This window comes from Nothoprocta perdicaria, unplaced genomic scaffold, assembly GCF_003342845.1.
Source record: "Nothoprocta perdicaria isolate Ctin4 unplaced genomic scaffold, notPer1 scaffold_102, whole genome shotgun sequence".
In the NCBI taxonomy this organism is placed as follows: domain Eukaryota; kingdom Metazoa; phylum Chordata; class Aves; order Tinamiformes; family Tinamidae; genus Nothoprocta; species Nothoprocta perdicaria.
This window is the reverse complement of record NW_020454117.1, coordinates 1,177,155-1,203,686: the sequence shown is the minus strand read 5'-3', so window position 1 is coordinate 1,203,686 and position 26,532 is coordinate 1,177,155. Positions and strand designations below refer to the sequence as shown.

Below are 26,532 nucleotides of genomic sequence, written 5' to 3'. Positions count from 1 at the left end.
CCTTTATATGAACAGTTTTGGCAGAAAGTCAGCAAAAATGTTTATCTATCCTTTCCCTGTGACCAAGAGACTTARGGAAAAATAACTGCATGTGTGCAAATATATGTTGACACACAAACTTATAAACCTATTAAACTGAAGTAAAAACTTACGTCTAATAATGAAGCTTGCTTTCCTATTTGAGTTTGGGAAAGCCTAAAAAAAATCCCAAACCCACTCCCTCTTCCCCATAAGAGGAAAAAACAAAACAAACAAACAGAAAACCATCACCAACAACTTACCTCAGCAATTCTGGTGTGTTTTTGTAGATGGTGGTGGGTTTTGTTTTGTTTTCTTCAAACCKTCCTAAGCAGTAGCTTGGATTTAGGCAACAAGGCAGCCCAATTGCATGTATTCTACCCTGAGCTAGCAKTTATCCTTGTAGTTTACCTCTCTTGACAAAATACGTAAGACACAGAAAATAGAGCAATCTTTTATTCCTGCAGTCTTCACAGAGACCAAAACCATGTCTGTAATCTTACCTGTGGTTAAGTCATAAGAAATACATTTCAGAAACAAGTTAAAATAGATACAATTCATTTGGTGTGCAACTGCAGCTGAATGTGCAAGGCTCTACTTAGACATGAGTTGAGCAGATCAAGACACATGCATTACACAACTGAAAAACATAAGGCATCTCAGACGTATTAAAATTCAGCTATTGCAGAGTAGATACAAATAAAGACAGTAACACTACAGATAAGGATATATATATATATATTAATCATCCAGAACTCTGGTAGTTCTACCAAAACAGCTATCAAAGTAAGAATTTTGCCAACTGCTAAGAGACATGTTAGTCATGTCACATTTAAGCTAAGAACATGAAAATATTTCTCCCACTCAAAAATGCACATCACAAGTTCTAGTACTAGTCTCAGAGGAAAGTACATTTTTTAAAAAAGTTTTCTTCAAAGTTATACTTCAAAGAGTATATGAAATTCCAGAAATGGACAGAAATGTTCAGAAGTGGACAGTGCTGAGAATAGCTAGTGTATACCAGGTAGGACATTCAAAACAAACTGCAGAGCCTTTTAAAGAAGGAGAAAGTGTCATGGTAGAACTAGGAAAGTATTATATATAGTATTCTAACAAAGCTTTGCATTTCATATCTGGTTACTTTCCATTATTGATAGCACCTGGATATTCATTCAAGGTTCTATTCTACTTGCTGAAATTCCTATCACTACTAATTAGCAACACCCCCACCTATTTACGACATGAAATGTGCACCGATAAACTGAAATATAGCTTTCAATGTAACATGCTCTAATTGGTAGGATCTACTTTGTTTCTRTGTTTGTATCTTGGACATCAGGAAGCAAAATCCACAGTATTCAGGAGATTCAAAATCAGCAAGATGAAATTATAGAAATGTCAAGCATTTTGATAAAGAAGCAAACAGCATGTCTGACTGCCAATAATGGAACGTACAGACAAAAGTGTCACTGCCTGTTGTTGCCTCTTTGTCTGGTTAAAGATGGTTTTGTCCGAAACAACAATTGAATCCAGCTGCCAGTATGGATGATGGTAGTTCTACAAGACTGGCAGAAGACCCATTTGTTATATGGTGCCTCAGATTTCTCAAGCCAAAGCTTTCAAAGTACTAGTTCTTCTAAATTGACAGCCAAGCTACTTAATTTTTGATGATATGGGACTTTTTTTAGCCAGATAATATGGTAGTTTCAAATTAAAAGTCTTTACATATAATTATACATATGTATAAAATATTAAAACCCAACTACAGAGCCCTATAAACTGAGGTTCACCGTTTCTGCACTTAATTTGCCACCACTTAAACTGTGAATCATTGCTATCATATGGGAGTGTTTGTGCAGTTCTTCTTGCTGTAGTTTTACAACAGCTTCTTTTTCTTCCAAACGTCCCTCCAACTGGGACTTTTGAACTTCCAGAGAAGATGCCTGCAGGAGAAACATTTTTTTTCAGTTCATAGAGGCAGAAATCAGTGGAAGGTGAGTGGTGGGGCGGTGAATTTAAGGAATTAAAACGTAGTTTTAAAATTACAAGCTTGCTTTGGAAACATCATTTTCAGCCCTTGCAGAGGTATGTGTGAATAGTTACAGCTACTGTCACACTTCAAATAGATACCAAGGGGAAAACATCTATTGTCATGTTACTGTTGTCCTACTTAAGGGACAGAAGTGCCCAAAGGCCATCCATGTTTCCCCCCTCCTTCCTTCCCCCCCTCCCCCCCCGCCTTCTCCAAGCCAAATGCAAAATGTTTACCAATAACAAGATAAAGATTTGTTATATACTGAAAAATTTTCCCTGGAGAGATTAGTGGTGCAACAGTTAACAGAAATACTGCAAAGCCATTGCTAGCTAGACCACACAGATCTTCACAGTTACTGACCGGTTTGCAGAGAGAAAGTTACTCCGTGCCTTGGGAGTTATTAGGAAGCTGAATACACCTCCAGGCAAGAACATGCAGGCTGCAGTGCAAAAGCTTTTCTGGCTTTTGTTTGGTTTTTGATATTTATTGTTTTGCCTTTTGTTTGTTTTTAAACATTACCCTGCTGACCCTAGTTGTATAGCCAAGCTGATGCACCTCTGTCTTGGAAAGGCCCATATTTTTTGTAGAGATGAAAATAGATTTCTTAGAATTTCAAAAATGAAAAACAAACAACAACAAAAAACCACAGACACATTTTGGTGGGTGGGGGAGAAAGAGGGGCATGCAAACCTCCTTCTCCAGAAGCCAAAACTAACAACTAAAAAAAAGAACACGCGCCATTCTCTCAGCATGTTTATTTTCTTTCAGACATTATGTCCTCTCCACTCTTATAAAGCCTCATTATAGTCTGACTTTGGTCTCTTTTTCGAATACTGTGTCTTAAATTCAGACACATTATTCAAAACTCAAAATCTATATGTGATTAAGAACAAATATATTTGTTCTTATCTATTATGCTCTGGTTTCTTTAACAATTTCTATTATTGAAATATCAACTCTCCGACTCTATTAGTTATTTAGACACTTAAAATTCCCAACTGGGGACAGGTGAAAATAATTCTTACCTTAATACTCAGTTCTTTCCTTGCTTGTTCTGTTTTACTTAATTCCTTTCTAAGAACATCTATAGTTTCTTCCATCTCTGTCTTTTCTTTCTGCCGAGATTTTAGTTTTTCTTCCAGAACTTTTATTTTTTGTTGTGAGCCTTAAAAAAACAACGCATGAAGAGATGTTGCCAGGGTTGCCASACTTAGAATAGAGCTACTTAACTGYTTGTGAAACAACGCATATTTTTAGACCCTGCATGGCTGCTAAGTGAATTATGGAGTACTGCCATCTACTGCTAAGTTATAGTGTCTGTTTTGCAGCCACTTGATGAAAAGTTAAAATCTTGTAATTTACAGTTCCTACAGAAATTAGTTCTAATGGCCGTGCTCTAAAAGGGTTCTCAAGGGCTGTCTGATACAGTCCAAAAGACTCAATGAAATCCCTGTAAACTGAAAAGTTATATTTTCCTATCCTTTCAAATAACAACAACAACAAAGCATTTGATCCGTTTCATGCAATTGTTATCTCTGGCTATCTTTAAAGCTTACAAGTTAGCCATTTATCTAGAGCACATAAAAAAAATTTASTCTAATTATTTCTTTCAGTCCAATTTCAGCACATGGCTTACTTGCTATTTTGCTGTCTCTATCTTGTAGCTGTTGTAGTAATTCTTTTCTGTTATCTTCAGTTTCTTTCAACTGTGCAGCAGTCCTAGAGTTGCAGAAAAAAAACAATAATCATCAGGAAGGTTAAAATAGAAGACAATRGCATTATATTTTAACAAGCAAGAAYGATTTTTGCATCAATTCCAACWGCAGTCAGGAGTTTCCAATCAACACAACTATGAATTTGTAGAGTRTGTGTGCAGACAGAATTCTCCTCCACCCAACCTTCTGTGAAAGTTATTTCTCTCTAATCAGAGGAAAATGGTTGAAACTACTACGTAGTCATTCTTAGAGCTTGAGAATCAAAAATGTTTTTTTCCTACAGACACACAAAGCATTCAAAATACCACTGTAGAACTGAAATTGCCAGTCATATCTCACTGATAAAGGAGGGTACTGGTTTTTGAGCTCCTAGGGTGCTCCTGTATTGACAATACTGTCAGTAAAATGTGTTTCAGAGAAGGAGTATTTGCTATATAAACACATCTATGTACAAAGTCTCCAATAGCATTTAGATSATCTTCTGGAGTGTCACAGAAGAGTTAGAAAAAGAGGACTATTTCACATGATTCTGCTGTAGTCCATCTCTAAGAGTTCACTCCATCCTAATCAGTTAGGATAATATTTAGCTTCAAGATCACTGAACATACAGGCATTAGCAAGGGTCGTGTWGAGGGGTTTATGGTTGGACTCCATCTRGAAAGCCTTTTCCAACCATAATGATTCTGTGATTATCATTTCCTATCAGTGTCACAAGTGTACAGATCTCACTTGAACACTTTATACCTTCTGAAGATAATTAACTTTTCCCTGTTATTAGGTAGCCTAATTCCTAACACAGATTTTTTTCTACCTTCTGTCTTACCTGGTTGCCATCTATTATCACTCTAGCTCACTTGCTTACCCACCTACTAGCTACCAGCTTCTCATTGTAGCCTCCAGCAAAGTGCACGTGGGTGGGATGGAGGGTTGTGCAGTTGTGCATTTGCATTGTCCCCAATTTATTTGTACATGGGTGACAAGCGCATCAGCACTATCTTAAGCCATTAGTTTTGGGGGAAAATATATGTTTTCACCTCAGGGATAGCCTTATGCTCAAAGAATGACGTTTTGCACCACAGAGAGAGAATACCAACTGTTACTACTTATGATTTGTTTTTAAATGACACCATGCATTAGTTTTACGCATTTATTTGCGAACAAAAGCTCTCCAGTGTCAAGATCAATATTTGATATACTACAGAGAAATCTTGCAGGCTAAAACACTTGGGTGAAAACTTTGGTGAAAAATAATATTTGAGAACTAAACTCACACTGAAAATGTAAAAAAAAAAAAAACACCATGAAAATGTCTGTATTACTGTAATAGTATTTTTTCTTCCTACTGTCTCCACAGCCTTTGTGGAAGGCCCCTAATCCCCTCTCCTCCCACACCAAACAATACTATAGGGAACAAAAACAAGTAGAAATGACGACCACAGAATTTCATCTAATACACACATCAAACAGCCCTGAAGATAACTACACTTCTCAGAGGTTACTTAAACRGTGAAGTTAAATTGCACGTTAGTCTCAATCTTTTAGTTTATCTTTCTTAAAAAAAAAATAAAAAAATTAAAAAACTGTCACAAACTTACTTGTCATTCTGTTGCTTGAGTGATTCATTTAGCTTTTTCATTGCTTCCACTTGTTTATTTAGGGAATTGCATGTAATCTGTAGATCTTTATATAGTCTTTCAGTTTTTTCATGCCTACAAATAAATGAAAGGGTTATACTTAAAACAGGTAAGTGGTTTTCAAGATATTTTACTTTAATAGTTTGTCAGATTAAAATAAAAAATACTTGACATCTTCTGAGCAATTATCCCACTTGAGCATAAATTATTTCTTCTGAACACAGACAAAAAGCAAGCGTCAGTGGATCCCTTACTTATCCTTAATGAACATCAGGAAACAACCTTGTTCAGTAGAAAACTCGCAGGGCTAGCAAACGAATAGGCTGATGCCTTTAGAAATTTGGCATACACAAACTGTTCCCAATTTGCTTTTTGCAGCCATCTTTTAAGGGACAGTGAGTCTGTTMAAGAACTGCATTTAATAAATGTGCAGACTGTTTAGAAAAAAGAAGTTCTTACTTTATAACACATGGGAAGGATGACCAAGCTATTTTATTCCTTCCTGGAAAATGTACAATGACTAAATACTAGAATTTCAGTCATTTCATGCACAACTAAATAAATACATCTTCATATAGCATGCTGCTATATACATTGAAAGGAGAAAAAAAAAAAAGGCAGCACTGCCATAGCAACTACACTAAATGAGTATCCAAGAAACTCCATAATGGATGCAGYAATTCACTTACATGCATTCCAACGCTCTATCCCCCATAACTCCCTATGGGTAATTACRTGCCTTTAAAATATCTAATAAAATGTTTGTTCCCATTAAGTTAGAATCTTTCTTATTTTTATCAGCTTCTTGGCCTTGCTCAATGACACTTAGGGACCAGAACAACTCATGCAGGTTGAACAGGGAAAGCTTTTAGCTTTCATTTTCCCAAAGCAGACTCTTTATTTCTATAGAGAAATACACAGTTTCTAACCTCATGTACTTCTYGTGCCTCGTGTGCCCTTTTTCACCTTAAAGTCCTATAGAAATAATACACATAAGTGTCACTGGGGAGACTGGGGAGAAGGTGCTGCCACCCTTCTCATCTCCCTTTGACCCAATTCTGGGTTCCAGCAGTGGTCACAASGTGCAAGCTCCTATGTGATACGGACCCATCATACGACACCATTAGAAACCAAGCATGGTTAGGTACTTTGCCTCAAGAACATTTTTTTTTTTTCCCTCCGTTTTGTGTATTGTTTAAATACACAAAGCTCTTGGCATTTCCGAGGCGGACCTTCAATACCTACACCTTCGGTTCTCMGACTGCATTTAACACAGTGACTTTCTGAATGACTTGGGAGGTACTTGACCCAGAAGTAGGGATAAAGGGATAAAGGGAAGTTTTCACTTTAAACTACGAAGCAGCATGTGATGCTGTCCTTCTAATGTACTTARCCCAGAAAAATAAAAGGATGTTATCACTCCAGTTGGATATGAAGGATTTGCTCAGCGATTTTAAGCTTCTTACTTCTGAAGAAGATCAATAGAGGATTTTTTCAGTATTTCATGTTCTTCAGCAACTGTCTGTAGCTTCCGGTTATGTTGAAAGAGCTGCTCAATATCATTTTGTGCCCTTTCGGATTCCACCTGCTGAGCTTTCAGCAAAACATTAAGTTCTTCATTTTTTCGTTCTGCATCCTTCAACATTGCAGCAAGAGTTCTTGCCTTTGAGCGAGAGAAAAAAAAAAAGAAAGGTACAAGCAACTGTTTTATAAGCCACTTTGTAATATCTAATGTCATGTTTGATAATGATAGGCATAAGTCTCTGATGTTAAAATATCTGATGTTCAAATCAGCTACATTGAGAAAGATTTCTTAACAAATATTAACTAAAAATTCGCCAATTAGCTCATTCCAAATTCCTTGAGCTTCCTTTATAGTCAGTGTAAGAGAGGGAAGAAAGTTTAGGTAGCCCAAGTCCAAAGATCTCTTTGATAGGATAATGATAATGAGCTCTCAGAGCATCCCTTACTTACAAATGCCCAGTTATGCAAGATTTGAGAGTTCATTCGTACAGAACAAGACAAGTGATTAAAAGGCACAAATAAGCAGCTGTTCTACATACCCCAAACTCTATATAGAAATCTAGCGAGGGCTTTTGCTTGATTTTGAGATTGRTATCTCCAGATTAGTAGCAGTTAATTGTTAATCAAGGGTAAAAGGTAATCAGTACAGAAGGTTAGTTTTTTTGAGTTCCTCTAAAGGAAAAGAAAGCTGAAGAGAGCTGTTTTAAAGAACAATCCAAAAGTAAAAGGGATGTTTATGATGGCATATTACGATTGTCCTTAACTGTAAGCGTAGCTAAGCAGCAGAAAGCTTTGCATGCCCCATCACAGTCAAAGCTAGCAGACAAGTATCACTCCGCTGCAGCCCAGCGTTCCAGAACGAGCTCCTGCAACTCACCTCAGACTCAGCTTGGGCTCTCTGGCATCGGTACTGAGCCATCAGCCTGTCAGCCTGAGTCAGCGCCAGCGCCTTTGCCTCCAGAAGGTCTTGCAGCCTGGCTTCTTTGGACTGGCACAAAAAGAAGGGTTTTTTCATTACCAATTTTTGCATATGCAGGGAGGAGTGCATCCACAAACACTTTGGGTCATACTCACTGCTAATGCTGACAGTTTCTGCTCATAAACGTCCATTAGGTCAGATATCCTCATATCAATGATTGGCTCCTTCATCTGTGGACAATTTGACAGTAGCAGAAATTAGAAAACATTACATTTGTAACTACTGAGACAGGTAATGCGTGTCTGAAAAGCTTGATAATTTCTTGAATTGTGCTAGCTTTTTAAGTTCCTATTTTCTCTCTGGAGCTATCTGCTCAACTGCATACTCCAGATCATTCTGGAAAGAAAACATCCCCAGGCATCAGTACAGATTAGGGGTTGACCTGCTGGAGAGCACCTCCACGGAGAGGGACCTGGGAGTCCTGGTTGACACTAAGTTAGCCATGAGTGAGCAGTGTGCCCTCGTGGCCAAGAAGGCCAATGGGATCCTGGCTGCATCAGGAGGAGTGTTGCCAGCAGGTCAAGGGAGGGGATCCTGCCCCTCTCCTCAGCTCTGGTGAGGCCGCACCTGGAGTACTGTGTGCAGTTCTGGGCTCCCCAGTATAGGAGGGACGTGGAGCTTCTCGAGAGGGTCCAGAGAAGGGCAACCAGGATGATTAAGGGAATGGAACATCTCTCGTAYGAAGAGAGGCTGAGTGAGCTGGGCCTGTTTTCTCTGGAGAAGAGACGGCTCAGAGGGGATCTGATTAATGTGTATAAGTTCAGGAAGGGAGAATGCAGGGAGGAAGGGGACAGGCTGTTYTCACTGGTGGCCAGCGATAGGACGAGGGGTAATGGCCACAAGCTGGAGCACAGGAAGTTCCATCTCCAGGTGAGGAGCAACTTCTTTACTGTTAGGGTGACAGAGCAGTGGAACAGGCTGCCCAGGGAGGTTGTGGAGTCTCCTTCTCTGGAGGTCTTCCAAACCCGCCTGGATGCCACCCTGTGCCACATGCTGTAGGTGTGCCTGCTTGAGCAGGAAGKTTGGACTAGATCATCTGTAGAGGTCCCTTCCAACCTTAAATATTCTGTGAATCTGTGAATCATGCCCACAACATTTTCTCCATGGCCATCTAGGTTAGCTCCTGGAAAATTAGCTATCTAATGTTCCCTAATGCCAACAGGACAACACATACATGGCTAAAAATCCTTGTTTACACTCCTCACTCTTGTCAACATGAGGATTATTAGGAAAGGCTCTGGATAGCTATTCCAAAAGGACACCATCTGGAACAGAATTAGCTATTTAATCTACCTGCTTACTACAGGAAGTTTACCTTGTATGGTGCCATAAGCCCTAAGTGCTTATTTAAATATGCAGTTAAGTCAAATGAAAGTGACACTCAGTGATTTCAGGATACTCTTCCTTAGACAATGCTAGTATAATAATTTTGAGTAACTGTTCCTATTCACAGATGCACGACCAAGTGCAAATTATACCAGCTGTTTGTACAACAAATGCATGCTGAATTTTTCTCCACCATTTAGAACAATTACAGATTTTCCTTTGAAATTTTCAGTAATCCCAACATATCACACCTGTAACAGCTCCAATTTTCAGCTCATTTCCCTGCCCTTTATAGGCACCAGTAACTTATATTCTTTCTTACAAACTTGTCATCTTATGTCCTTTTAGGTATTACAAGGAAAGATTACATAAGCTCCCTTCATTTTCTCTGTACAGTCATTCCATTAAAAGATGTTTTTCAAATACATTTATACATATTTGAGCTTCACACAACATACAGAGTGCACGCACACCTGGTATAGTCAGCTGTTTAACTAATCAGTGTTTAATGCATTTTTAAAAGAAAAAAMTATTAATCAGAAGGACTAAGAAATAATTTGCTGAACAAATCTCAGTCAAAAAATATATTCTCTCATCAAAGAAAAATCTCAGCAAATAGATATTTTTCTTTCTCATCAAAAATCCAAGGGGCTGCAGAACATGCCTGCAAGCTAGTGAACTAACACTGCAAGACACCTGTGGCCTCTTGGACTTCTAAAGACACAGCAGCTCGCCTACAACCTGCCACTTGCAGTGCTGAAAAGAATGATGATTCAATGAGAATATTGAGTGGCAGTGTAAAAAGGAAGCAGAGACAAGACTCACTTGACCTCTTCCACTGTTATTCCAGCAGCTACCTAGAACCAGTAGCTTGCTGAGTTTCATTCTTAACTACAAAAGGCAAAGGATTGCAGCAAAGGTAAGGCTGGAGGCAGTGGAATCAATAGTCACCAAGCCCTTATCAGACACTTCCTGTTCAGCTTGTTGATTTGCACACTGTTCTTTGAAGTCAAAGGAAAGCAGCGGCAACAACCCGGCACTTCATCTAAAACAGCTACAAAGCAAGTACKTGGCTTTGAAGAGAAAAAGGGAAATATTCAGCATCTGACAGTCTGGCTCCATAAGGGGGACTGTACGTGGTGCCTATTCGAGTGCCTCATCTGCAACGCACAGAGTTGCAGAGGAAAGCAAAGCTTTTCTAATGTGATATGACTGCCTTCACAGGAACACCACAAAAATTAAACCACAGATGCTAAGGAGCCAGCTACACGCATAAGAGTGTTAATGTACTGTTTAGAGATGCAAGAGATGTGCACCTTGCTTTCATAAAGCAACAATCACCTCTATTTTGGCAAGGGGAGGTAGGGTGGAGGTGTGAAGGGAAGGCCCTCCTTGTACCCATCCCAGCAAGGACACACACTCATGACTACATCTGACTTCTGCCTCCATATGACACCTAAAAGAGGGTGGAGAGCTCCAGTGCTGAAAAGGATTTCAACAATATCCCAGCTTCTGATATAGCACAAAACTGAGTTCTGCTCAAGAGCTCAGTAAAAACACCACATTCCAAATAGACAGGAACCTACACTCATCTCAAAGGTCGCGTGCCACTGTAGCCTGAAATGTAGATATGGTTTCAGTGAAGTGTCAAATATTTAACAAACATACATAAATTCTATTAACCTCTAGTCCAGAGTGGAGTTTCTGTATCAATTCCTGAATGCTTGAAGTTATGGAATCATCACATGATGAATGGGATGAAGAACTCACTGAAGTAACATGGGTCATGGGTGACTGCATTGGAATTCTTTTTGATGCATGCTCTGTTTCATGCTGCTTGTAAGCATTGTTTGCAGCAATGCTCTCACCAAGCCTGCATAAAGATAGAGATTATTAAGAGTAATTTGCTAAAAGTACCATTCTGAGGATTAAGGATATGAACAATTTCATAACACCTTCTCTCTCATTGAAAATGACACCACTGAAAACTCCATATATCTTATCATATAACATTGAGATACCACCTCACCCCTCAAAAAATGGTCAGTCATCTACTGAAGATTCAGTACCACATTCAAGTACCACATTCACTTACCACATCCACCTCAAAAAAACCTTTGTAACCTGCCATGGATCACCTCCAGAAACAAGTGCAGCATTTCACCAAGAGTCTGCTGTTTGGCTCTTTTTGGAGAAGATATAAACTGTCCCTTGTTAGCCTGAGAAACAGAATACCTAACGTTGTTATTCTGCTCAACAAGGCTATCCTGCCAGTAGCAGGACAGGCATGGCGTCTAGCAGAAAGTGATTTTTATCCATCAAAGATCAAAACACTGAATAATCAAGAAGCACAGCGCCAACCAAAAAAAATAGACACATCCATTTTGGCTTGTCTGGGATTCTGCTTCACACTGTTTTATGAAACATTCCAGGTTTCATAAGTTTTAGCTAGAATTCAAATATGCAATGAATAAATTGGAATACCAAGATCCTTGTCTGCATGCCACTCRGGTACCATTTTCAAGGCAGTTAGTCACATCATATTCCTAATCAGAGTGGAGAAGTCAAATAGCTGAGTATTAAGTGACCACTCAACATCTTGATTCTTTAAATTCTTTAATTAACCCAAACACTTTATTGAAGAACTGTCTCAATTGCTTCCTGTCTACATGAACAGAGCATGTGCTTAACTTGTGTTTATGGACATGTTATTTCGCTGCTCCATTGTTTAACAGATCCTTCATTTAACTAGACTATTTGCTGCTATATTTTTTATATCCACAGCATTTTTTGTATTAATATAAAAAAAAACCTAGAATCAGAATAGTTTAGGTTGGATGGGACCTCTAAGAGCAGGATTGCACTAGATCATCTCCAAGGAGGGTCACTAAAGCAGGTTGCTCAGGATTAAGTCAAGTTTTGAACATCTCCAACAATTGAGTCGCTACAACCTCTCCAGGCAGCCTATTTCAGTGTTTGGCCACTTGTACACGTTGTACAAGATACATAAACACAATTTCTTATATTTCACATTTTTTTCCTCAGTGGTATTCAGTGGCACAGAGGCAATGTTTCTCCATCTTCTCTGCATCCTCCCATCAAATATTTATAAATATTGACATGGGTCTCACCCTAAGCCTGTTCTCCARTTCTCAGTCTCACGAAGAGAGAGCCATCTTCCTTCACTGGATTTGCTCCAGTACATCCACATCTTTCTTTCACTGGGGAGGCCAGAATTGGACCCAGTATTCTAGATGGTGTCTTCCCAGCAATGACTAGAGAGGAACGACCACCTCCCCTGACCTGCTGGCAACCCTCTTCCCAGTGCAGCCGAGGAGGCTGATGGTCTTTACCAGCTTACGATCAACTTGATTTCCACCAAGACTCTCAGATCTTTTTCAGACAATATACTTTCCAGCAGGTCAACCTCCTGTGTTTACTGGGGCAAAAGGTTATTCCTTCCCAGGCGCAGGACTTGGCATTTCTTTTTACTGAGCTTCTTGAGATTCCTCCCTGCACATTTTTCTAGCCTGTCATGGTTCTCTGAGTGGCAGCACACGTAGCTGGTGTATCAGCCACTCCTTTCAGTTTTGTATCATCTGGGAAATTGCTGAGGGTGGAACGCTGTCTCATCATCCAGGGTATTARGGAGTTGGAACAATATTGGTCCTCAGCATCAGCTCCTGAGGACACCATTAGTGACTGACCTCTTGCAAGACTTTGTGCTGCTGACTATGACCCTTTAAGCCCAGCAGTTCTGCCAGTTTGCATCAGGCACTCATCCAGGCCAGATTTTATCAGTTTGCTTATAAAGATGTTTTGGGAGCCAAAAGACTGAAGTCAAGATGAACAACACCCACTGTTCTCCCCTCACCACCAAGCCAATTATTTCATACAGAAGGCTATTAAGGTTGGTCAAGTGTGATTCCCTCTTCATAAGAACATGCTGACTACTCTCAATCATGATCTTATCTTTCAGATGTAGAAATGGCTTCCAAAAAGATTTGCTCCATGATCCTTTCAGGGATCAAGGCAGGGCTGTCAAGCCTTGCATTCTCCCAGATCCTGCTTCTGGCCCCTCTTGAAGACTGATGCTACGTTAGCTTTCTTTCAGCTCTCAGGAACCTCTTTCGATTGACCTTTCCAAGACAGAGTGGCCTGACAATGACAGCCTCATGGGTGAGCTCCATCAGGGTCCATAGACTGGTGTACATCCAGTTAGGTTAAAGATTCCATGACCTAATCTTCCTCCATTAAGGGAAAGTCTTCCATCTCCAGAATTCCCCTCCAGACGCAGGGTATGGGATTCCTGAAGGCTTTTCTTTCCAGCAAAGACTGTGGTGAAAGCATTCAGTACCTGCGCCTTTCTGTATCTTTCAGAATCCTTTCACCATTCAGCATTAGGCCTACATTTTCCCTGGTATTCCTCTTGGCAGTATTGTTAGTGCTCACGTGGAAAAGCAGCAGAGTAAGAGCCTGAGAGTTGGACAACCTCAGTAGATTTTCAATAACCCCTTGAATCTGAGGTCTTGTCAGCAGACAAGAGCCTTCTGAACAGCTGCTGGTCACTTTTRTGCCCTGCTGCATGAACCACTGGGAAAACTGCTGCATCTGGTGACTATCTCTTCCAGCTGTGCTCTGGGAACCATGCTGTAGGCCAGCATTTATACAGGGCTCTCCTAGTTCCTGCTGAAAGGAAGCTTTACCCTGATCAGGAATGGGCTAGAACAAAAGCTCCAAACACTTGATGATCTCTTAAAACCTGGCAGAACTTGTTAATAGCTACTGACTTGCTAGGAGTCAGAGCCTCTGGCAGCTATCCTCACCCAGCCGCAGACGCACTGAAGTTCCCTAAAGGGCTCCTAGAAAAGGAGCTACTTCCTCCACAGCTGATGATCTCAAAGTCCCTAGAAGATTAAGAAGGTTTGAAGCCAAGCCATCTGTCCACAAACTGACTCTCAATAGCACAAACAGAGTTCATTTACTGATACCCTAGGAGGGCATGCAGCACTGGCAAGGTAGTCTATTAAGTGCTGCTTCTAGTATCAACTGTTGATGAAAATGCAGCTTTTTCTTATCTTYTCCCAGGCTCTTTTCATTGGGTCATCATGCAGATTCAGCTATTCTGAATTAAGGTAATTCTTTTTCCCAGAGAGTTACTGCATGGTTTCACGTTTAACTGCAATTGATGATGTCTTCTAACAGTTTTCTTGATAGAAATTTTTAAATAGTCCTTTTTAACCCTATTTAGAGTAGCTTTTGTAAATTGTGTATGTTTTATCACGTTACATTCATTTACTTGAAAAAAATCAAGGATTTAACTCCTGACATCTGTAGCTAACTAGATACAAGTGCTATTGAAATATACTACTACTTCATAATCATAAAAGCATCAGAATTCTAAGGATAAAAGTACAGCTTTAACATACACAGTTCTTATAACTGTTCTCAACACTGCCTTTTTTCAGATTATGACAAAAAGGAATATGCTTCTTTTTTTTTGTAGTTTCTTTGAGCTTTCTCAAGAACAAGAAAACCAGAAACAAAGTGACAAGAAAACCCATAAGAAAAACAAATTATTTGGTCAAGTCTTTCTCATTAAGCATCCCTACAGCCATAAAAGTGTCAAATTTTACGACACTATCACAAAAASGAACTTACACTATGGCAGGAAAATCTGGTAAGGGCGCTGCCTCAAACAGTATTCGAAGTCCAGCTTGCACCTGRTCTCTGTGATCTGATGTTAAAGCCRATGTCAAAGGTGTAATCAAGCGCTGATCCTGAAAAGAAACTACTGATCAAGTACACATCAACAACAAGGAAAAGACATTACAATACACCCAAGCCTGTTAGCACAGAAATGCTTTATTCAAAAGTGAAGCTACCTCCCTGAAGTTTACCTTTCTGAGTATCTGGAACATGAATGCAATGAAACAGAAATGAATTTTAAAGCAGCTTCTTACTTGCAGCTGTTATAAACTTGCTTTCCTTTTTAAGTCAAGTCAACAGATAGAAGTCTACTTAAGTCCTTTAAGTTTTGAAGAACTTGCTTTTAAAGACATAAAACACCCAAACTTAAATATAATTAGATTTACATAGAAACTTGGAATTATAGATATACACACAAACATTCAGAATTAGATCTACCGCAGTGCTAGGACATTCCTCCACAGATATGCTTTAGAAGAGATTTCAGTTCATACCTGTAAAACTTTGTAGAAGCTGACTTCCATGCTAGATACCTCCTGCTTAAGTCTGCTCATAAGATCAAGTGTTTTCAAAATAACATCAGCAGCAAGTTTGCTTTTAATACAAATGGAAAAGTGGAAAGAGAGGTAGAATGAGATTGTCAAATTACCACGGCAAAATTCAGTCTCTCTACAGAACACATGCTTCTACCCCCAAATTAAATATGTCTAGCAAGGCACTGATGCCACCACCAGGAGAGATTACTCAGTTCCTCAGATGTGCTACTGAGCTTCTCCAATGCATTAAGGACTGCAATACTGAAGTCTAATTCAGCTTAAAAATGAAGAGCATCTAAATCCAGGACAATTACATCTCAATATTAGTTGGTAATGGAAGGGTAGCAACTAGCCAACTAGCTGTTTGCACTGAGCTGAAGTGGTTTATATGCCTTGAGCATGTAATTTTTTTCCACCTACTAATGTGCAATGTTTCTGAACGCTAGTTACATAAAAGCAAAATGGGAAGTTAGGTGTCATGAGCATTTCAAGTATGCTTTGATTTGGATTTCACTGTAGCATATGAAGTTTAATATCACTTTTGATACAGTGTAGCTTCACGTAACCCCAAAACGATATCAAAACATTTATTCTAGTTTTTCATACTGAACTGACCAGCAAAGCCTTTTGCCACTTTTGATCATCATTTTTTGATAATTTTCTTTGAAACTACATCACCACTCTCATGCAAGTGTTGCTAAGTTAGAGTTTAGATAAACATGATTTTAGTGTGCTCACCACAGTTCAGAGTTCACTACCTTGGTCCCAAAACCAGCATCAACCCCAATATAGATGAACTGGTGTTCTATTAGCGACATGCACCGGCTGGCACTCAGTTCCTTTGAGGCATGTGTTTTCAATATGTCATCTCCACACAGCAGTAGACTTAAGTTAAGAAAAAATAACTTAATAGATGCATCTTTAAAGTCACAAGCCAAGTAAGCTTCACTTTTCAATTAAGTGTACTGATTTGGAAACATGCAACTGGAGGACTAGAGAAATGCCATTGTCTACAAAATCACAACACAGATGATTGAAGGGAAACAAAGATCACTCTCCAATAGAAGACTTAGTTCTGTAGGTGAGACTGGAGGCTTAAAGCTGAAAAAGGCAACTGGGCAAAAATCATAGAAGTAGAAAAAAAAATATCAGAGAGAGGAAGAAATGTGGTTTTCCAAATAACTCAAGGCTTGAAGCCTGAAAAAAAGAGCAGTAGCACCACAYTGGTCTTCTCCCCAGGCTCCTCCCTAAGCTTGCCCCCTGTCAGAGATTGTATTCCAGCCTGGATAGACAAGAAAAGCCACTCAGAGCCTAATGAAGGGACCCCTTTGAAAACAGAAGAATGTAAAATGGTATCACTTCACATCTATTTTTAATTGCATTTCACTGATCTGAACTTGCACCATATTTAGCTGGATGCTTTATACTTTTGAACAGCCACCACATTTTATCCTGCATCACTCTATCATTCAATTATTCCCAAGCAATTAGAAAGCAATTTAAGGTCTATCAGCATGACAGCCCTAAGCCAAATTATGGTGTTGACCTTCATGAAAAGCTATTAAGTGACTCAAGATGAGTATCAGAGTAGAAGAAGAATAAATTAACTGCCAATAGGCACATAAAAAGGATATTTGTCAGAACACTTATAGCCTTAACCATTCGTTCACACTTTTTCTTCACTAATAACTCATCCACAATCTGTTCTGGCATCTGAAGATGATCAAGCAGAACAGGCAGCAAAAGATCCACAAAGTGTTCAGCTGAGCCACTGTTGCCACTATTAATAACATCCTGCAACAGACAAATTTTACGTCAATACTTAAAACCACGGAGCTGGGAAACCAAAACCATTCTACCCTTCTTACGTCAGCCTGTCTTCTAGCTTTCCCAAAGCTTTACTGCTTCAAGTTTGTTTCCAGACTACTGATCAGTATCACACTGGTGGAAGTGTAACAAAGAGCACAGAATCAGCAGACACTTCTTCACTTCTACCAGTGCTAAGAAAGAACCGTCAGTAACAAAYTGCTTGCGTCTACCCAATCATTTCATCAACTGTCATATCTTCCAATTACATTCCTACATAAAGCTATTTTGTAATACATGGTTTGTCCTTAAAAGAAATCTGATTTACAGCATGTGGAATTCTAGAACCAGAAGCATTATATTTCAGGATTTTTTTATATGCTGTTTTTCAAGTAAGATCACAAAGACGGATTAACATTCTAACAGTAAGCGCAGTTGTTCACAGATCAATTCAGACAAAACATAGCTGCTAAGATGCTATTTAAACTACATTACTAGTTTTGGTACCTCAAAGATCTCCTTAAACAGCTGCAAAGCTAGAACAGAACAGTCTTCAGAACCTTCCAGTGGCTGGTTTGACAAGTGCACCAAGGCAACAGATGGCTCAAAAGTCTTTGAGCGAGCTACAAATCTGGCATTTCCAGCGACGGGCAGGCCAGAGGGTTCCAGTATCGCCTGCCGCAGAATGCRACGCAGTTCTGCCACAGAACAGAAGGCCAGCAGCAGTTCTAAGACCTGCAAAAAGCGCACGGAAGAGCTGATTTTTTTTTCCATCAATTACTTCCACAGAAATTGTAACCYCTGTAACAAGGAAAAAATGAAGAGAGTTGGAGGTGCAATTCCCCTTGGCATGCTGAAGGCGGTTAGCCAACAGTGCTTTGAAGGGTGATTTTCAAGAAAGCAAGCTAGGTCGGCTGCAGGAACACAGTGCATTGGACTGGTGAAAATCAGGCTTGTAAATTGTTAGTGTACCACTTCCTCCTATATCTAAAAAGCTGMTGCCTAGAAATCCATCAGCAGTGGAAATGCCTCAGCATGCAACTCAAATGAAGAAAGCCATGAAGGGAAAATATTCCAAGAACTTTACTGATGTGTATGTGCACAGAGGGACTTAAAATAAAAAAAAAATAAAAAATAAAAGCGTGTTTCACAGACATATTCATCCAAAATATTTTCAGGATATTTCATATTTCAGTCTTCAGAGACAGATAGAAAGTGTATTTTATTTACACAAGGAGGTGGTAAGGCAAAAGTAAATTGCTTAATTCAAAGAAGCATCAATTTTGTTCAACAATCTCCAAAACAACCAGCATGGTTTCACAATCATCAGTTCAAAAATCTGAATATTATTTCAAGYTTTGGCCAGTTTAGCAAGGCCAACACTGCATTCCTAGTGCAGCTCTGTGTATTTTTTAATTAGCCAAACAAAAAAAAAAAGGTGCTTATGATGGCCTTTTGTTTGCCAGTTGTCTGAAAGCAGACAAAACCTCTGCAAAGTAAGCCTGAGGGCATTTTGAACAACTGAAAAAACTTATAGTGGATCAAGGCTGACTCAAAGATTAAGGGATGTACAATGTATTTTCAATCCCAGTGCATAAGGAGCACTTAAAAAAAAGAGCACTTAAAAAGAGCAGCAATTAGCTTTATGTGGAAGAAGCATAAATACCTTCGCTGATGAATCGGGATCCCTTCCATGAAGAAGATCTAATACTTGCCCAAGGCATGAGGTGAAGTGCTCATATCTATAWTATACATAAAATTTATACCAAGTGATAAATTAAATGCCATATTCCTCTTTTCACCCCCAAATACTTCAAGTACAGATTTGACAGTCTTTATAGTTTTCAGATTCAATAATGCAATTTYTATTCAAAGGCTTTACCGAAAACAYACTCTAAAAGTGATCGGAAATTCCTTAAAATAAACCAGGACTTTTYCAGCTGTTTTCCCTATTAGATATTCATATCTAGATTGAGCAACTAAATTCTATTGGCTGGATTTGCTAAATCGCTAGTCAAGKATTCCAAGCAACTATTCTGCAATGCTCTCCCCTGAAATTGTTACAACTTGGACAATACTACTCTGCGAAACGGCAACAAAGCCATTTATCGAGTTGCCTGACCACCGACATTGCCCAGTCCACTCTGCTTCTGTATGAGRTTGGTAATGCAAGAACTCCTTTAGTTCCCAGTATAAGATGCTAYAAGCAACTAATAGCATTCAAGAAGCACCTAGAATTTCCACACTTCAGTTCAGAAGAAAGATAAAACATAGYCCAACAAAAGTTTAGGAAGAATAACCTGCATTTTTATATACCTAGTAAGATAATCTGCAATTTTGGGGTTCTTCAGAAGATCCACAAGTAGATCAACAGAGTATTTTCTTGTTAGAGTACCATCTCCATTTACAACAATATTGAATATTAGCTGAAAAGTCTGATGGATATTTCGAGCGTGAAAAAGCTGAAATAAAGAAGAGTTACATACAATACATATACATACTGTGTGCAGGTCTCATTAAAGTTAGCTGGAATCACAATCTGCTTCAGCCACAGTGGCTGTTAATTTCAGGTAAATTAACATTAGAATAGACTTCAAAGAATTACTTACTTTTTCTCCTACTTCTTCATTTAAAGTAAGGCTTGACAACATCGAAAGTGCAAACACCACCATAGTCAAACTACTGTGGGCCAGGAAACTTATCAAGGTACGGTAGAAACTCTTCACGTTACTCTGAAGCAGAGAAGAGAAATGGAAACATTACCAATTTTATTCCATTCAATAAATACACCAAACTTGAATAGATTTTCCAGAGAACTTATCATTCTAAGTTTCTTGTATTGTTATTCATGATTTGTGTTATTTATAAGTATGTACTAGCTGCAAGTGTTCTGCCAATGTACAGTTACTTAGGTGCTGATGTCAATGACTATATTCTCTCTTGAATTCAATCAGTGAAAAATTAAAAGAAATTCCATTATATTTGCTAAAATATTCCTACAGAGTAAGAGAGAAATCTCCTTTTAGCCCTGTGATCAGATTTGAAAACAGTTTTCCCCTTTTTGTCCTTCTTTCAAGAAAACATGTGAGAACATTCCCTGCCACATATATAAGTTTGTATTCCTCAATCATGAGTTGTTTGCCCTAATTAACAAAGACTCAGGAACAAAGCAGTAGAAATATGGATATGTATTTGAAAACTCTGGAGCCTTAGCATCAAGATCAGTAACAATTACTGATTTATCTTCAGGAGAAGAGATCTCCCTTTCTCAGGMCAAGTTACTGCTGTTTTGCAGAAATCCATCCAGTCTTCAGGATGACATTTAGACTTCTGAGAAAGAGATGCTCCAAACTGAAGTTCACCTATCATTCGAAAGTTCCAAAAACAGCATTTTCCTGAAGAAAAGCAAACAAAAAAAMCCAAAAAACTTCCTGTTCTTCTATAGATCATTTTTCTCTAGCTTGGGAGAAACAACTACCAGTTCTTGAAGACAAACACATCAGCATTGTTACTGCTACAAAAAAAGGTACTCAAGAAATACAAAGTTAACTTCCAGAAGTTAAACATTATTGTTCTAAATCCAGAGAGTCATACCGCCAAAAATGCGAAGTTCTTACCGAAGACTTGATCTGAGTTTGAATAGATATGTTGTGACGACAGAGGTTTGCCAGGAGTCCTAAACATGGTATTGTTAACTCATCTTCAGTGGACTGACTTCCAAAAAGAAAGAAAAAAGCCTCACAAATATGAACAAATGTATTTATATTAAAGCATCCAGAATTTTAATTAAAACAAATATGTAGTTTTGTGTAAGGTACTAATTCTCCAAGCAAAACAAAATTGAGATTTGCAGCCCCCATAGTGTTGGCAGCTTTTAATTGAGCTTAGCAGTAAAAATAAGGTCTTGATTTTACTGCAAGTTCTTTTCAGAGTCATCAGGTCTTTTTTTTTTTTTTGCACAAAATKTGTGTTATCATATTTTTGAGATGGTGTAATGGCAAGCATGAATTTACTGCTGACCCCATTTTTGGGTTGGAGAGTTGAGATTATGATACCAATTCAAGCTCAGCCTCTGAAAGTCCCATAATCACTCCATTTGACAGAGTCTTAAAAGAAAAACCTCTAGAAACTTCAGAGAAAAATGTCACAGTTCATTCTAGAGAAACTATAGAAACTTAGCTAGATAAGCATAGACAACTGCATATACACTCACACTTACTATACACTTACACACGATGCATTAGAAATGAAATTAATTCATCGATGTTGGCACCAGCATGAAAAACTCGAACATTGTAGGTTAGCCTCTGCAGCAGCTGAATACTCTGAGGAAATAAGAATTATTCATATATATATTTCCTATAGCATATCACRGAAGAACAGTGAAGAAGGTATTTTTCTACAGCTAGAACTAACAAACAAAAAGCAGCAAGACACTACAACTAAGCTAATTTTCACATTTTGGAGTATTAGCAATATATCTGCATGAGTAGCTGCAGGCACTGTTAGTTCTTTCCTACCACATTTATCTGCATGTACTTATCAAAAGCACACACAGATTAATATGGTTTTATTTTTACAGAGAAATTACATTTTTGCCCATCCTATTCTCTCCATTCCTTGGTCAGCAACATCTCCGTTCAATCGGTGAAGAAGAGGCTTTCTTGTATTGAAACACCTAGAAGCTTTACCAAAAACCAGAAAGTGTTTTGTAATCTCTTGCAGAAAGTTTGTCTACAAAACCTCCCCCAATGACAGGGCAGGTCATATTAATCCTTAAGTCCCCTGGTATTCCTAGTGCTCCAGTAGATACCTAGAACATGTGAAATGCATTCTTCACTGGATGCTTAATGAATTTTCCACAGACAAAAGGTAATTGAATTGCTGGCAAATTAATTTGCTGTTTTCTCTCCTCAGAGAAAGGATGTGATCAGAGGCTATTACTGAAAAGTAATCAACAAGTACCCGCTGAAAGCTCAGAGAGAGGTAATAAGAAGGCCTGTACATAACTAAAAACAGAAGAATTATCGCCAAGTTTACTGATCAATGAACAGAAGAGAAAAATGAAAGTTGGTGAAGACTTAAGACATAGTGCTTTTACTGAAGGACCAAAAAATGTGTGCACCTGACTCCAAAGACAGAGCTTTCAGAAGCAGAGCCCTTTCCTTGCACTCACTGTCAGATATCCCTGACCATAGGAAGAGAGGCATACAGGCCCAGTAAAACTTCTGTGAGAACCAACAGCCACCCTTCAGTTCAGCAATCACCTGTAAATGTGCTGACTAGGGAAACAATCTCCAGACTTTTGTTAAAGACAACATTAGGTAAAATAACTAAATTTATCTCAGATCAATTGGAAAATAAGCTTCCAAGCTCTCAGGCAGCTATTTCTTAAAGCAGATACTTCTAGTCTCAAAAAGCACTTGTTTTTGTGAATTACCACATGTAAGTACAAACATGATTAAATAAAGAACAAACATTGAACTCTGGTAGTCTCAGTATATAAAACTCATAGTTTTGTAGCACCTTTATAAAGTACAGTATAATATTTACTGTGCAATTATAATAAAGCATTATTAAGTATGAGTCCCAATTACCTGTAATAAGACTGGATCACTAAGATCAGTAGAACTTCGATGAACCAGCCCTGCCAGCACACTGGTCAGATTGTAGGTATCCTGAAGAGCTTCTCTAGCCTCGTTGTCTAAAGCTAGAATTCAAAAGTATTATTAATTTTAAAAAATCCTGTGCAATAGCAAAGGTAACAGTTATATTAGTGGAAGCAGAAGCCAGGAGGGTCAAACCTGGGACAAGTTTCTTCAAATATATTTCACGAGTCACTACAAATAAATCACAGTTCCTGTACCTTTGCACCTCTGTATCACTAAGTAACATCAATGGAACACCATCTTTTCCTTAAGATGTATGGACACTGAGGAAACACTCTCCCAGCCTGTCCCCACACTTGCTTACTAAGTCTATTGGAGAGCTCAAGTCCTGCACACTTAAACCTTAATATCAATGATTTTAGCTTCCTTGCTTCATGCTCAGGTGGGAAAGTAGACTAGGCAGGCCAAGGGAAGGAGGAGCTGACAAGGATGACAGAAAGTAGACCAGTAGATCAGTGGAAGGAAGACTGAATTTTAAAAACTGCCCCCTCTGACAGATGAGAGCAAGGGTGAAACAGTAACATTCTCTCTATTCTCACAATAACTATTTGGAGGAACTCAAAGGAAGCTCTAAAGAGACTAAGAATCAAGAACCGTTAGGCCATCCTGAAGAACTCCATTCCCTTAGCAACTGGCACATGATGGGATGCTCTGGATAGCGTGAAACAAATAATTGTGAATAGATAGTTAATCTTTCACTACATATGTAGCCTGTATGTGTGTAATGGTAGCACAGAGTTCCCTAGACAATAAAGTCACACTTGTGTGAAATCTCTGCTTATGCTCTTTGTAGAAAGTTGCTCACACACCACTGACCCAACACCTACCTCTTCCCATCTTAGATCTAAGCTAAAAATTTAATAAACATAACTTACCTAGTTGTGATAGCAAAGTAACCACAGACAAGGCTAGAGAAGGGTTTGTATTAGCATCCTCAAGGAGTTCTACTAGGCAAATAAGACATTCACTTGGTAGAATCTGGTTTGAAGCAAATAATCTTGTAAGCTTCAGTCCAGAGATAACCTGGAAAGGAAGAGAAGAAGAAAAAAGTGCTATTTTTATTTTTACATATATATTTATATACTTATATAGATATCTATCTATAAATATATATATATATGCAGACACTCATTTCCCTCCCCCCTCCTTTTTGAACAGTTACTTAAAGGCAACAAAGTATTTAATACAAAAGTCACTGCCTATGGTTGCATTAGAATTAAATATCTTTTGCCATATTTGACAAATAGAATACAAATGGCATTCTAATGGGACACTCATGTTCATGTTTGCTGCTGTCTCTAGCTCAGACTCCTTTCAAAAACAAAACAAACAAACAAACAAACAAGCCATGCCACAGTTTTCAGTGTGGTCTCTTTTATTTTTAAAACAGAGTATAGCTTCTTTCAAACTAATAGCTGCAGGAGAACAATACTTTCTCCACACATTAAAGTGACTTAATACCAGCAGCTTACTCTTTATTTATACATATTTATTTACATATATATGTGTGCACATATATATGTGTGCATACGCACACAACCAGATAATAGACAGGCCTTATCTATTCTGATGGAGTAATCAAACACTGCTCAACATGAGCACATAATAATTAGCCTTCAGTCAGCTTCACAGGGCGTTCTGCAAAAAGAGAACTGGAATACAAGAGTATTACTCTATACGAAGATAAACAATAACATATAATGCTGCTTTGTGAATACTCTATAGTGTAAGACAGAAGCATCATGAATTCATGGAAGACATGTATAAAGATGCCAGAAATGACACAGGCACACATCACTACCGGGAGACCTAAGTTGCACATTCATAATACAGCAGTATAATGTTATTTATGTATGGTCCTAGTACACATCTTCACAGTAATTACCCCCAACTAAGCTAAGGTGAATAATAATTGCTCTGTTAACATTTTAATAAAAAACATCTGTATTTGACAGAGGCACCAGCAGATTTGGTGATGCATCTTCTTTCAATGCTGCTATTTTTCACCATAAGAGTCATGCCTACCGAGACAGCTGCACTTTAGTTAACCAAACATCTCCTTAGCCCTGAGCATCTTTGAATATACATTGTGTGAAACAGACAAGCTCTATATGCAAGACTAGTGTGTCCTTTGAACTTTTTTTTTTCTTAAGTTGTGAAAGCAACTGGCATTTGTGGGGCAGTTTCAGGGGTATATAAGAAAATTAAAACAATAATAAAAAACATACACACATATCTTGCAAGTTGCGCTTTGCATCAATAGACCTACACATATAGCATAAACACAAGAAGTGCTGGGAGGGTGCGGAGGCCGCGGACAGGCCGGGCTCGCTAACCGACACCGGCGGCCGTTGCAGGCGCCGGTTGGCGCGCGCGCGCAGCGGGGACCGGCGCCGCTCTCACCTCCAGACTGCGCTGCAGGAGCGCCGCGTTGGGCGCCGTCTTGGCGGCGCGGTACTGCGCGGCGGCCAGGAGCAGCGACTTCATGCAGCCCGAGGCGTCCATGGCGGCCGGGCAGCGCGAACCCCGCTCACTCCCCGCTCGTATTTCCCGCCGGCGCCGCCATCTTGAGGGCAGCACCCACTGAGCGGAGCGCCCGCCTACGCCGCGTRGGGCATGGCGGGAGGGGCGCCGCCTCCGCCATTTTGGGGCGGGCGGAGCGAGCGGCCGTTGGGCGCCACAGAGGTGACCGTTGGGCGCCGCCCGGAGCGGTGTTGAGGGGGCTGAAAGTTACGGGCGGAGGCTACAGGTGTCCGGTGGCCTGTCCAGCAATAGCCCGCGTCTCGCACGAGTGGGAGGTGGGGAAGCGTCGGCTGGTGCCTGAGGCATTTGTGTGTGCTTTTTGGAAATGGAAACTTGGCTTTTTTTTTTTTTTTTTTTTTTTTTTTTTTTTTTTTTTTTTTATGGTACCAGGTGTGTGAAAAAGTTGGGAATGTATATATTAAGCCCTCCACCCCCACATTTAAAACAATATTTTCCTATGAGGAAAAAGTCAGTTCACTTCGTCCCCTGGTTTGAGCACCAGTTCCTTCACAGTATGTGCCTCGTTGGTCTCCCCGTGTGTTTCGTGTGTTGGCAATTACGTGGCAGAGCTCCTGCAGTCACCCAGCATTTCTGTAAAGTTGGACATGCGTGTGGGTGACTATCACATAGAATCATAGAATGGTTAAGGTTGGAAGGGGACCTCAGAGGTCATCKAGTCCAACCCTCCTGCTCACGCAGGGTCACCTAGAGCACGTGGCACAGGGCTGCGTCCAAGCGGGTTTTAAAGATCTCCAAAGAAGGCGACTCCACAACCTCTCTGGGCAGCCTGTGCCAGGGCTCTGTCACCCTCACTGTCAACAATTTTTTCCTTCAGTTCCYGTGGAACTTGYGGTGCTTYAGCTTGTGGCCGTTTCCTCTACTCCTGTAGCTGTCCACCACTGAAAAGATGCCGGCACCCTCCTGCTCACTCCCTCCCTTGAGGTGAGGATCACGGAATCATAGAATCCATAAGGTTGGAAGGGACCTCCAGAGATCATCTAGTCCAGCCTCCCGTGAATGACAGCTGCTTCTCTCATTGCATTAAAAAAAGAAATGAC

The 26,532-nt window shown here is 39.5% G+C and overlaps 1 protein-coding gene across 2 annotated transcripts; it reads right to left on the bottom strand.

Moving 5' to 3' along the window:
* Positions 1–609: 609 nt before the first annotated feature.
* On the bottom strand, positions 610–25,457 carry CIP2A (cell proliferation regulating inhibitor of protein phosphatase 2A). Of its 2 annotated transcripts, XM_026042046.1 has the most exons (21): positions 25,355–25,457; positions 23,827–23,974; positions 22,880–22,992; positions 21,513–21,607; positions 20,900–20,996; positions 19,892–20,014; positions 19,599–19,744; positions 18,949–19,024; positions 17,790–18,017; positions 17,111–17,270; positions 16,215–16,356; positions 15,435–15,534; positions 14,893–15,011; positions 10,915–11,104; positions 8,001–8,075; positions 7,804–7,914; positions 6,869–7,065; positions 5,364–5,477; positions 3,690–3,772; positions 3,079–3,218; positions 610–1,961 (listed from the first exon to the last, which is right to left on the bottom strand). In XM_026042046.1, the coding sequence occupies exons 1-21, from the start codon at positions 25,454–25,456 to the stop codon at positions 1,791–1,793; spliced, it is 2,730 nt and encodes a 909-aa protein (XP_025897831.1). In that variant the 5' UTR covers position 25,457; the 3' UTR covers positions 610–1,790. The 2 variants fall into 2 exon arrangements, with proteins under 2 accessions (XP_025897831.1, XP_025897839.1); XM_026042054.1 differs by lacking the exons at positions 15,435–15,534; positions 16,215–16,356; positions 17,111–17,270.
* Positions 25,458–26,532: the final 1,075 nt, after the last annotated feature.